At 31.5% G+C, this 14,194-nt stretch overlaps 1 protein-coding gene across 4 annotated transcripts in view; it reads right to left on the reverse strand.

Annotated features, from left to right (window-relative positions):
• The window catches only part of LOC145283742 (myoferlin-like), a 425,198-nt gene that overhangs the window by 172,711 nt on the left and 238,293 nt on the right, over positions 1–14,194 (reverse strand). For all 4 annotated transcript variants that reach the window (XM_080132804.1, XM_080132803.1, XM_080132802.1 and 1 more), the window contains 4 exons: positions 10,448–10,491; positions 7,286–7,368; positions 6,249–6,352; positions 4,516–4,584 (listed from right to left, as the gene is read on the reverse strand). In XM_080132804.1, coding sequence (XP_079988930.1) covers positions 4,516–4,584; positions 6,249–6,352; positions 7,286–7,368; positions 10,448–10,491 — 300 coding nt within the window. The remainder of the gene's footprint in view (positions 1–4,515; positions 4,585–6,248; positions 6,353–7,285; positions 7,369–10,447; positions 10,492–14,194) is intronic.

A 14,194-nucleotide genomic window follows, 5' to 3' on the forward strand; every position in this document is an offset into this window, starting at 1 on the left:
CCCCTGTGAAGTAAATAAAGGTTCTGATCGAAATTCTGTCCAAATAGTGATAGTTGAAGTTCTCAGAAATCAAAGGGCCCCACTACCTGGGGTTAACACTTGATCTCTGCTAGCCCATTTCTATTACCTGTGGAACAAAGTTGATAAAATATGTGGTTTATATTGTTTGATAACACCTTTCGAACAAATCTCTAACTTTGGCCTTCGGGCAAAGATCAAAGCGTAGTATCTGTTCTTCAGATGCTGCACTTCAATTTCTTGTTCTCTCTCAGTGGAAGAGACATCCTTTACGACTGAGACAATTTTTAATTTTTGTTCCTCTTCTCCACGTTAAAAAACGACCCTGGTGTCTAACTCTGTCCCTTGGGGAGATACATTGATATTAAAATATTTCAAAGTTCTCCTTTACATCTCAAATGTTGAGTTAGCAAAGAAGTTGAGAACATCATTTTCCTCTCCCCAATTAACCATGTAAATATGTGATAGTATATCTTTTTTTTGTGGTCTCTTGGTTTTACTGAACTCGGGGACAAGAATTCATCGAGTCTGGTGGAGTATCCAGCTTTGTGCTATTATTTGAGGTAACATCATTTGGAGAAGAGGCACCATTCCTCATAAGAGCCAGTTTGGGTTAATCATATCGAGATCTTATGTGGGCAGCGAATACTATGTGATTTTGAATATTTGGTCAGGGTTTACTTCTGAGAAAAATATCCTTATGCTAGGTTGTTCTGACAAACCCCTGTACAGAGAGACCTTGGGCACTCGAGGACAGTGTCTAGTAGGCATTCAAGTTCTCTCCTTACTCTTTATTGATTTAAGTGGTTATACTATTAGGCAAATTACTTATAAATATAACAAGTGAAGCATGCATGAAAAAAATGACTAAGTTCAGCATTTGCCCCCTCCCCTCCCCCATTTAGCCCAAAAAGTACCCGCGGACGTCACATTCTGGTGAAAATGAACAAACGGTGCAGTTTTGGGCCTTAACATATGTAAATTTGAGTTCTGCATCATGCAAAAAAAAAAAAAAAGAAAAAAAAAAAGAAAAAAAAGCCTCATTTGACACCCTCCCCGCTCATTTAGTCCCAAAAGTCCCCAAGGCCTAAACATATTTAAATTTGAGTTCAGCACCATGCAAAACTGCTAAATAGACATACACAGAAAACTTTGGGCAAATATGGTAAAATAGTTCAAAAAATTAGCCCTAAAAAGGGCCCCTGGGGTACACCCAAGAGTTATCTCGAAGTATAGACAAACAAAATTATATAGAAATCAGTTAGTTACAACTTTTCAGAAAGTTTTATAAAAATAAAAGGCATCAATTTTTTTTTTTTTTTTTTTTTTTTTTTTTACTAAGCAAAAAAGTGTCAATTTTAGCCATTTTAACTCGAAAGGCACCCCTGGTTATGGGGGGGGGGAGAGGCTACCGGAGTTTACTCAGAAAATCTGTTCAGTTTTATTTTTTTTTATTTTTTATTTTTTTACTCATATGTTTAATGTTTGTGCAAAATTTCAAAAAATTCCCACGCGTAATTATTGAGAAAAGTGCAGACAGACGAATGGACAAAGGTGAGTTTACAGGTCCACCCTCCTTTTGTCGGGGAACCAAAAAGTAATAGGAGCTTCAATATCAGACCCCGAGGAAAACTGGCAGTTATACAGGGTGACCCCCCCCCTAAAAAAACGGGCCCAACTCTAATTAGGCCCCGTTTCTTAGTGTTTTGTCCGAATGAGATGAAACTTTGGTCATAACTAGTTTATTATATTCAAAACATCACATCAAAACACTAGGGTCTTTGCCCTTTTTTTCCTCCATTCTACAGCATATGTTCTTGTTGGCCACCGTTTAGCTTGTGTTTTTTTTTTTTTTTGGGTCACCCTGTATTATGTGATTCTTGGTAGTCATTAATAAATTTGTTCACATCCCATTGATTTTTCTGACAAAAGAAATATTTCAATATGTATAATCTTGCTTGCTTGCATATTAACTGCTTAATTATTTGATGAATTAGACCAAAAGTGTTGCAAGAAAAAGTATAAAAGGAGGTGAAGTAGCAGTGGTAGTAGTGTAAGGAGAAGAAGAGCAAGATCTCAGTAACTGACAAATTTGCCAGAGTTATTAAAATCCTTAATACTTTCTTTGGGGTTGTATATATTTTCTAAAGAAAGTGCAGCTTAGATATTTTATTAAAGTAACTTTGGCAGGAAAGTTAGCAAGAAATTTGAAAGGATATTGATCAAAATACATTGATTAAAATTGTCTAGAAAGTTTTATCAAATATATTATATTTTTTTTTTGAGCGGGGGTACAAAACTATATTATAGCTATTAAAAAAGGAAGATTGAGTTTTTTTGTAATCATGGTAAAAAGGACAGAGGGAAAACATTTAATGAAGGTTAAAAAAAAATTAAATTAGGGGGTAGAGTCATCTGACCAGGTTTCGCCCTCACTTTTCAAAGCTGAATCGAGGGTTTTTTCTTTGTATAGGGAACCGAATTCAGGCCAGGAAATGACTAAAATAAAATCCAACTATCGGAAAGAAAAAATGTGGGAATGACTAAAATAAATCTACCGTTATGATAATTATACAATGGAGAGGACACGCTTTAGAGACTAATCATGTCCAGACCCAAAAGACAATCTCTTAGCTTACAAAGAGAATGTCTCCTTAAATGGACATGAATAGTCTCGAAGACCTTCAGATGAAATAACGAATGAATGACTTAGAATAGAAAATATGTTTCACTTTCCATCTAGGGTCATCACATTCGTGAAGGAAATTATTCTCAAACCGCATTTACATAGAGTGCTTTCCGTTCTGGAGTATGGCAGGTAAAATAAACTAATGATACATACATATAGTAATTGAATAAATTTCTTAATTTAAATCATTGCTGAAATTCATTGCACATCGTGTTATTTCATCTGAAGGTCTTGGAGACTATTCATGTCCATTTAAGGAGATTGGGTCTGGACGTGATTAGTCTGAGGCGTTCCCTCTCCATTGTATAATTATAATGATAGATTTATTTTAGCCCCCCCCCCATAGTTGGATTTTATTTTAGTCGTTCCCAAGTCTGAATTCAGTTCCATATAAAAATAAACAAAACAAAAAAAAACACCTTCATTCGGCTTTGAAAAGTGAGGGCGAAACCCAGTCAGCTGACTACCTCCTTATTTGATTTTTGTTTTTAACCTTCATTAAATGTTTTCCATCTCTCGTTCTTTTTACCATGGATACAAAAAAAACAAAACAAAAAAAACCCTCAGTTTTCCTTTTTTAATAGCCATAATATAGAAAACATGTATTATTCTACCTCTAATCAAAGCACTCTCATCCATTCTATCAGTGTGACCAAACTAACAAAATCTTCTGTTCTTTATACATCTTCCTAAATTGTTCAAGTTTACTCTTCAGACAATCAGATCTAAGCTCATCTTTAACCCACATTACACATGCATTCTCATTATGTCTCTCCATGCAACACATTCTTAACCCTAACTGGCCATGTTCCATTTCCATACTAAACACACACAAACACGATAAACTCTTCTTTTGGTCAACAGTGGTAACGCTTTGCCGATTAGTAACTTCTAACCCTTGCAATTGCATCAGCACATCCATATGATCGAATGGTATCACTTGGTAACAAAACACAGGGACAATTTGATCATACTTTCTCTAGATTGGTGTTATCACCTGTCTAAATTGTCTTACACTTTTATATTTCACTAGAATACACAGAATAGATAAAATGAACCCATCTACCAAATAGAACAGAACAGTTTCATACCATTTTCAAGTCCCCTTAAAAAGATTAAAGTATGATAAAAGAAATTTTAGTTATCCCTTTTTTTATTTGCTTATTAATTTCCATCAATTATTTTTTAATTAAAAAAATTCTACTTCGTACACTCGTTTAATGGTAGTATAATGATACTATACCTTATGTCTAGAATCTTTATTCTAATTCTGATCGAAATCCATTACATGATTTCGATTTTAGAAGAGGTCTAAAATTCGAAAAGTTAAGCTTAAGAAATTCAGGAAATCTTGCTTCATTCGTGTCTAAAAACTACAGATCAAATTCAATAAAAATCTGATATATTTGAATTTTCAAATGGAGGTGTGGGTTGTATCCATATTATGCCCTCGAAAATCCTTTTGAAATATTCCAAAGGAACAAGAAATTAGGGAATATTGATTATTGCTTTATACCTATTGCTTAAATTTTACAAAAATCCAAAATTTCAAAGGTTTTCCACCCCTTTTAATCCCATTTGCATAAAACTAAAAATTGTCAACATCTCTTATGTTTGATAGCTGAGTTCCCAAATTGATAATGATTGGTTGCATATCCTGCACGCCCAAATATATAAGCTTTAAAGATAGAATTTAAATGATTATCGCTATGAACTCTAAATAATTATGAAATAATTCCGTATTCTGTTTTGAACTGTTGGGTGAGCAAACACGTTTTATTCAACAATAAAATAAAAAAAGTCCTTACTTGAAGGCCAAGACTCAAGTCTTCATTCCATTCTGGGTGATCATTTGAATGAATTGTTTTAGATTTAATCTAGAATAAAGAAAAAAAAGATTTTATTAAGCATCTGTGATCGACAACAAAAATTCAATTACATTTATTATAATTGTAGTGGAGTCGGGAAAGGTGAAAGTAGGAAAACACAACGACTGGTGAGAATACGAAAAACATTTATATCCAGAACAGGGTTATTGATACAGGAAGATTAGTAAGTCCGTGGGGAGTCGTCTCTGTACGGATAGCTCTCATTGAGCGGTCTATACTTGTTGCTTATATGGCTAATGGATGTCTATCTTAGTGATTATAAGGGTGTGTATGTCCCCACAACAATTATAAATCGTGATTGTATATTTACTAGAGATGAAACGGCTGCAGAAATAAAATATAAAGGTTTACTCGACATTGGTTTGGTTGGAATTAATTTATTTTTGCTCTGAATTCGATAATTCATTAGTATTCTTGGATTTCAAAAGTGGAAAGTCTATTGAAAAAAGTGTATAAGAGTTGGGCTCAGTTGAATTTTGATCCCACAATATATATTTTTTTATTTTATTTATTACATTTTCACCCCAAACAAGGCACATTGCAACTTTGATGTAGGGGGCTACTATCAGGGACATAAGCTACAGAGGTACTGTGTGTGTGTGTGTGGGTATATATATCTATATTAAAATATAGAATTTAGGATACTGGTTTCGAAACTCACTAGGCTCAAACACGCTGATGAGTCGTATAATGACGAAACACTTATCTGGATAATTGTATTTTAAATATATGTTTCACTTCCCATCTATTTAATTATTCTCAAACCGCATTTACATAGAGTGCTTTCCGTTCAGAAGTATGGCAGGTAAAATAAACAAATGATACATACATATAGTAATTGAATAAATTTCTTATTTTAAATCAGTAACACAGAGTGGTTTCAAGCTATGAGCGACCTTCAAATGATTTGAAAACAATCTTGTATCTGCTTTGTGTACTTCCGGAAAGCAACTATTATGCTTTAGGTTATCTAGAGATCGCTCAGGGTATGAAATAAAACAATAACTTTTTTCAATTATAACATTTTGAGAAGGTTTTAAAAGTCATTATATATATATATATATATATATACACGATTTCATTAAATGCGATAGACAACTTCTGTCTACATACTTTTGTCCTAATCCATTCCAATTTTCTAATGCATTTCCTTTTTACTGGGAACTGGCCGATATACCCACCATAATCACTTAACCCGAGTATATTCTAATCCGTCAGGACCCATCATCGGGGGTGGTTATCAGTTAAAGTGTTATTTACTATATTAATCGAACACTATTATTATCGCCCGTATTATTCTCACTAGAAAACAAAGAAACATTAGGAAATTGGAATGGATCAGGACAAGAATATGCAGTTGTCTATCGTATTTAATGGAATATATTTAAAGAAAGGAATGCTATCCAAATACACACACACATAATTTAAATGAAGGTTTGTAGTTACATAATTTCCAAAGAAACACTGGGTTATTTGCTTATTTAGATAACGAATCTATTTTATTTTTAATTATAAACATGGCCAAATGTTACCTAAAAAAAAACAAAAAAAAAACAAAAATTAATAAAAAAATAAAACAAATTAAAAAAATAAATAAAAAATATATATATAAAAAAAAAAAAGTAAAAATAAAAAATAACTTAAAATCTTACCTCTTTTCCAGCAAATGAAAAAATGAAGTAAGGATCCACAAATTCTTTATTTTCATCGCCCATTCCAATTATTTTTTTGCATCCCTCAATAAAATCCGAATCCACTGAAATTACACGAAGTATATTTATATAAAATAAACTCTTGGATTTTAGAATTGATTATAATGAGAAGTGCGAATAAGGCAGACTTATGATTGGACAAAGGTCACGTGATAAATTAAAAGAGAATTTTGTAGTTAAAACAGTTAAAAGGTAAATGTAGATTTCATCATAACATGGGGAATGCTAAATAATTAGAAATGATAAAGAAAATTTTTTATTTTTAATTCAAAAATGTGCAAGCAATAAATCCCAGGCAACGTCAGGTAGGTATAGATAGTTATATAACTAAAATATCTTTTTTTGCTAGACAAAGTAAATTATGATACAAAATAAAATTGTACAGAGTGTCCAAAAAGTCACTGAAAGGTTGAAAATCTTTGTCATTTTACCATTAAGGATTATTTTTTTTCTCTATTTCCGATATTTCACAGATAATATTTCGGAAATTATTTATGGATAAGTATAGCATTGAACAAGGCACACAAGTTGTGAAATTGTTTCAGCAAAATCAGAGGTCAATTGTTTTAACTCAAAGAGTTTATCAACGGCATTTTCATGTAAAAGATAGCCCAAGTCACAACACATGTTAAACAAATCCCAAACCCTGCAAGAATTGAAGGAAAACATCAGGAACGAAATAAGGGGGTTAAATCGCAATCCAGAGATTCTGCAATCTGTCATGAATAATGTTTTGGAAGGAGCACAAATATGCGAAGCTGAAAATGGGCAACATTTAAAAGAAATTCTTCAAAAATAAAAAATTGTTTGAATTTTTTAAAAAAGTTTCCCAATGTTTTAGTCAGATCGTGTTAAAATTACAGAAAGATATAAAAAATCCATTTAAGTTCAAAACCCTCCAGTGACTTTTTAGACACCCTATGTAGGCAGAAGAAACACTTCCTTATACTTATTAAAGAAAAAAAAATTGTATATACTTCTTGGAATATCCTCAGCTCTGAACAGCCGCAAGGTAAATGTGGCTGGTCGTAAGGTCACTCCAGCAGGTCGTAAGAGATTTCTGGAGGAAAAATAAAAATAATTAAATTTAATAGCAAATAGATACAGAGTGAGTCACGGAAAGTGGATATTTTTTTTAGAACGCTCCTTGCTCTCCTTGAGTAAGGGATAAAGAATGAGGAAGGTTGTCTTAAAACCTGGTTGGTATGTTTCCCGTGACTCGCCAGCATTAATGGAACATTTTGATAAAGTAGTTTATCAATATTTTATCAACTAAATCAAATGAAGAGAATCGAAAGTTCAGATCTATGCAAAGACTCAAAGTTAGATATATTGTATGCCATGAAATTATTGAACAACCTATTTTAGTATTAATAGAACTAGCAACAAAACTATCCACCATCCGGGCAGCAATTAATCTAGTTTTAGCCTTATTTACAGAAGAAAAATGAAAACAATTTTTATTCCACATTTTGGTTAAAAAAAAAAAAAAAAAAAAACCCAAATAGAAGTATTATTTGATATATGATTGTCATGATGTTATTTATTGTATTTCAAATGTTGAGGAAATTTACTCTGTATGAACGGCCATAATTCCTTAAAGGAAAAGGTATATGATCTTTACGATATTAAAAGCCAATAAATTTGGCTCTGTATTAAAAATTAAAAAAATTCCTCATTAAAAACTGGTTATATAATGAAGGAACAAACAAAATGGCAGAACGTCATTTGGTTAAGTAAAACAATTATATATTTCTGGGTAACTTAAAATGGTTAACTTGCGTTTCTCGTTTTTTTTTCTTAATAAAAGTAAAAATAATTAATGATAAAAAAACATAAATCTATTTTTTTTTTCATTCACAAAGATAAGAGGAGACTATTTTTATGGCCAATGTAACGGTAACCATCATTGTTGACGGCAATTAAAAAAAATAAAATAAATAAACGTATATATTTAATTATTAAAAAGAAAAATTGTTAGTTATTGCGTTCAATGCAAAGTTTATTTTTTAATATAAACTATTAAAAAGTAATCTAAATTGTTGGTTTTTGTAAACGTGAACGGAAGTTATGATTTGAATTTTAAGATAATCGTTTTAATATTATTACTACTAATATTAATATGAGCAAAACTATTGCTCACACACACACACACACACACACATATATATATAATTACAAGAATAAATATAAATATCTTTAAATTAGAACTTAATATATCAGAAAGCTTAATATACTAGATAGACCAATTAAAAAAGAAAAAAATTGACGAAAATAAAAATTGAATAAATGATAATATTTATTAATCCATCAAAAATTCAAACAAGGAATTATAATAAAAAAAAAAATCCTTACATGGGGTTTCAGAGAGACTCTTTATATCATCAGATCATAGACATTAGTAAAAGAATGCATCACTGGTTAGCGTAAATTTGAAAATATCTATAAAAAGTATTGAAACCTTTTTGTATACTAAAAGGCATTTTCAACAGACTAACAGATAAAAACACAATTAATGGAGTAACTAGCCAATTAATTAATGAATCAAATTAATAAATCCGCGAGGCTAAAAAAAAACAAAAAAAACGGATGTTAAATTTGAAAAATCAAGCGGTGAAGTTGTACTCATCGTAATTTATTCAATTTTTATTTTTATCAATTTTTCCTGTTTGCATAGCATAATCATGTTGAAACACTGGTTCTTGTTAGATCATCGAAGTTAAGGAACGTGGAGCCTGGTCAGTACTAAGAATTCCAAAATGGTGACCGATTTAAGTGCTATATGTGCTCACTGGTTCTCTCAGCATTGTTTCCAGTCGTCCTGAACTTCTCCTTGCAACTGGACTGAAGCAGTAACGATTCAGGAGCAGTGTGGTTGTAGATTGCGCAACTCTTGCTTCATTACATGCACAACTATCCTTATAGAGGGTATCCATTGTCTCTTGAGACTGAACGGAGCATCTAGACATATATATATATATATATATATATATATATATATATATATATGGCATTTGAAAACATTTTAACGGATATCTGCATTTAATAAGTCTAAAATGTTTATATTTTTTAAACTTAGTTCGTATCTATTCATTCAGAAACCTTACAATTAGAGAAACATTTGAAATTACAAATAGTAAGAATATCATTGTGGTTTCAATTGTATTCGTTTAACATATTGAAGATTGATGGGGGAATTTCCTCCTGACATTTTCATACTTCATCTCAGGAGAGGCAATTTACATGGATTTTTTTAATCGACAATTTAGATCTATACGAATTTATCTCTACCATATAAAAGTCAGTTTGTGTGTGTGGGCGTGTGAGAGAGAGTTCCTTCCTCATAGGTTCCGAAACGGCTGAGCCTATCTTTTGCAAACTTCACACAAAGCTAATTTATATGTCTGGCAGTGTTCTTAGAAATTCTTTTGTACAGAAATTCATCTGATAAGTATCGAAAATCGAAAAAAAAAAAAAAAACGATCTTAAAAATAACTTCTCTCATAGATACAAAAAAAAAAAAAAAATTACAGGGGAATATTTTACATTACACCAGCAAGGGAGATGGCGATAATAAAATTTCAGCAAATCATTTCTAAAAAAAAAAAAAAAAAAAAAAATTATAATCTGGAGATATAGCTTAGTGGGAGAGCATTCGAATACAAATCGAATGATCCCCTGTTCAATCTCAGGTGTACCTTACCATTTTAATTTTTTTTAATGAGTTCAATTTATGATAAAAGGAAGGGTACCATTTAAAATCACTGCAAATCATTTCGTTTGCATATTTTTAAACGAAACATTTATCATTAGTGACTTCTCTAGGATACTCATCGTTAAGCCCAAATATCAGCTGACGTGTAAACAAACACAGACGGAATTTGATGAACTACATAATCATTGTCATTTTTTTTTTTTTTTTTTTTTTTTTACGAATTAGTCCACCGGGCAAATTATTCCTTGTAATATATAATAATCAATAGAGGATTGATTCTATATGCAAACTGCATAAATATAAATATGTTTAAGCGTATTGTACGACTGGGCAACGCCAGGATGACAGCTAGTCGCTTTATAAAAAGAAAAATAATGTCACATCTCAAGATGTGACTACTTACAGTTAACGTGTTCATACTTACGCTTCTATATCTTCAGATTCATCTTGGGTGGCCGATTTTATACTCTGAAACCAAAAACATTGATAATTTTCTGTTAGTTTTCTAAGCCTTTAGAAATGTTCTATTTGAAATCTAGCAAGAGATGGTTTAAATGTTCATATTTACCCCCCCCCCCCTCTCCCACGAGGGCAGAGTTAGACACAGGGTCGGTTTTTACTGTGGGGAAAATACAGCTCCCCAAAAAAGAGGCACTCTGGATAGGAACAAAAATAAAAATTGCCTCAGTCTAGAAGGTCAGAAAAGGCGAAGTGCAGTATCAGAACAGTTACTACACATTGTTCCTAGCCAAAAAGGGCAGATGTTGCCAAGAAGCAAACGGAATCTGTGGTTGAAGTCTGTCGAATCAAGAGAAAGGTGAAATTTGGAATAGCCAACATTTCCTTATAAAGATTTCTATGAAAGATGAATCTTGCTAAACTGGTTATAAAATATGGAAAATAATTTTCTTTTTAAATTGAGAGTTGAATAATTTGGTGAACATGACTGTATTCAATATGGGAATAATTAAAGAAAAAGTCTTCAAAAAGCTTATAAAATAAACGAAAAGAAAAATGAAAATATTTTTTCAGAAGTAAAATATTTTTTTGAATTTTCTTCATTCTGGTGAAATATAGAAAAATATTGATCTATTAACTGCAGACTTTTTTTTTTTTTTTTTTTTTTTTAGTTTATTTTCCCTTGCGATTAAAAGGCGCCCATATATTTCATCTTAAGCCAACTAAGAATGAGCAATACATTGACGCTGACAAAAAATAAGCAAGATTTTCTTGGGGGGGAAAAAAAAAAAAAAAAAAGTTCATTTTCTTTATTTTAAACTTTATTCAAAATAATAAAGATAAACATTAACCCTATTAGGTCCATCTGTCTTATAAATAAGATACCAAATCCGCACTATAAGCTTAGGCTTCAAACGCTGTCCCATAGACGAAATGTTGCATCCCTCAACCTGTTTTTCAAGTATTTCAATGGTAGGTGCTCCGACAAACTTCAAACCTTTGTCCACCCTCGACATAAATCCTCCTAACAAACCCGACAGGCAACAAAATCACACCCCTACACAGTAGAAATCCCTAGATGTAAGAAAACTTTCTACACAAATAGTTTCTTCTCTAGGACTGCTAAACTTCGGAATTCTCTTCCGGGTTCCTGCTTTCCTGACTGTACTGACATACAGAAGTGTAATGTAAACAGACATTTTGCTGCTCAACTTCCTACATAGTATCCCTGAAAATTATGTCCCAGATAGTAGCCCCCTACAGAAAAGTGGCACTGTGCCTTGTTTGGGGTGAAACTGCAATAAAAATATCTTTTTTAATAATTCTTTTAAAAATCTGTAAGATAATATATAATAATATTGCTTACTGCATAATTACTTTAAAGAAAAGATATGATTCATCCTATATTCATCAACTTCTATCCAAGAGTTGTTGGAAACCCTTTTAAAATTGTGAAATTTGTTAAGTTTATTTGTTCGATGATGTATGAACTCATATAAACGAGTCTTGCAATAATAAACCACTAAATTATTGCCAAAAACGCAAAAAACAAAACTTGTGAACTGCTTTGCCCCTTATCATAATGCATTTATTTATTTTTTAATTTTCTTCCCTTGAAGATTGTAATGCTGGGTATGGGGCAGCCAAACCAGCTGCCAACATTGCCCCGCTTTTTATTGAAACTAACCGAGAGCTCTTTTTAGTATCCTCGCTGTTCCCTTAAGTGCAATTGCTTGGATCTCTTTTGCACTTGGTTCACCAGGAATATTAGTTAGGTAGGACTTCAGGTTCTTCTTCATAAGCCCTGTGGCATCTATAATAACTGGTATGATTGATATCTCCTTAGGATTCCAGTTTCTTTTCATATACATGAGACCTTGGTATTTGGTCTGTTTCTCTCTTTCAGCTCTGTTCAGACCGCCATCATTAGGGACCCTCACTTCAACCAAGGTTGCCACTCTTTTTGACTTATTCCATATAACTATGTCAGGTTTCACAGCAGCATTTTCAAGGTATGTGGCTGTAGGGATAGCCTCTTGATTTCTAAAATATATCACACGTATCATTTAGCTTTCTAAATAAAAGAACATTTTCTTTTCGATTTGTGTATCCTAACTCATTTTTTGTCATTACACAAGGTTCCAACTCAATAGTAAAAAAAAAAATTAGATACCCTGGAACTTAATGGGTTTAGCATATTTTTTTTTTTTTTTAATACAAAGACCATAAAATTTTGCACGAGATATCGTTTCTGAAAATAGACGCGTTCAAATAAAATTGTTATTCAAACTTTTGGTATTTCATTCTTGCAAAGAAAAAAATACGGAAATCGTGTTTGTATAGGCTAATGAAGTCATTAGTTTTAAAATTTAAAATCTCTGTAAAAATAAATATTTCAGTTAAAAACAAAAGTATTTGTGTGTTAAAACAAAGATATCGCTAAACAATAACGATCACACATTTAGTTCTTAACACCGTTACATGTTTAACAATATGCAATATTTGATTGCTTACATATTTTTAGACCATTATCACCTTGATGGTTTGCTATTTTGACGACATTTGGCCATTGTATTTTTATGCTTTTTGTTTTGCCAATCTTCCCAGAAGAAATGGTTCAGTTCTAAAATTCCTAGAATCTTACTGCTTATGGCAAAAGGCAACTGAAGAACCTTAAGTGGTCAACGGCCAAAATATTGTGAAAATGGCAATGTTAGAAAAACTTGTTCTAAAATCCCCATAAGATGTAATTCTTTTGTTACATCATCGACGTTCAAGTAAAATGCCTTTATTGAAAAAAAAAAAAAAAAAAAAAAAAAAAAAAAAAAGATAACATGCTTAAAAAACTATATTTAATAATATATATATGTGAGATACTGGTCCAATGGGTAACGAGTGGTCGAGTATTTTATAAAATCAAACTATAGACAATTATAAACATCAGATGGAGAGACAATAAATAATGATAGGCTATATAAAATCGAATAAGATTTTTTTTATAAAGCAATCTTATAAGAATTGGACACCAGGAGCCGGTATTCAAATCAAGTTTTGAACAAAATCTCAGTTGGTTGTTTTGTTTTACGGCATATCAACCCTTTCCGGGTTATTGAATGCCGAATTTTTGGAAAAAAATAAAAGGTTTTATGCTTCCAGTTCTTTATCTTTTCAAATATTTATTCATGAGGCTTTTTTTTTTTAGAGGAAAACTTGCTTTTTGTTTTTGACTTTGCAGAACAGATTCAGTTTTCGAAAAGAAAAAAAAAGAAAATAAAAAAGAAAAATAACATCAATGTTTGTCGCATTTTAGGTCAGGAATATATTATTCCTGACCTAAAATGCGACAAACATTGATGTTTATATATATATATATATATATATATATATATATATATATATATATATATATATATATATATATGAGAGAGAGAGAGAGAGAGATAGATAGATAGAGAGAGAGAGAGAGAGAGGGGAGATTGTAGACAGGTTATACTCATAAAAGGAGGATTTTTTTCTTTTTTTAGAGTGGATAGAGGAGAAAGGAATACAGTATATACAGTCTGTCAACATTGTTATCAAAACAAAAACGGACAATGATCAAACAATAAAAATGAATGAACAAACAAAAAACATTATCTAATAAAAAAAAGTCTTGCAACATGCAGCAACAAGGAAATTATTTTAGTATGTAAAGCTAAAGAACTTTTAGTAG

The sequence above is a fragment of the Euprymna scolopes genome, chromosome 8, assembly GCF_053919585.1.
Source record: "Euprymna scolopes isolate OS-2025 chromosome 8, ASM5391958v1, whole genome shotgun sequence".
NCBI classification, from domain to species: Eukaryota; Metazoa; Mollusca; class Cephalopoda; order Sepiida; family Sepiolidae; genus Euprymna; species Euprymna scolopes.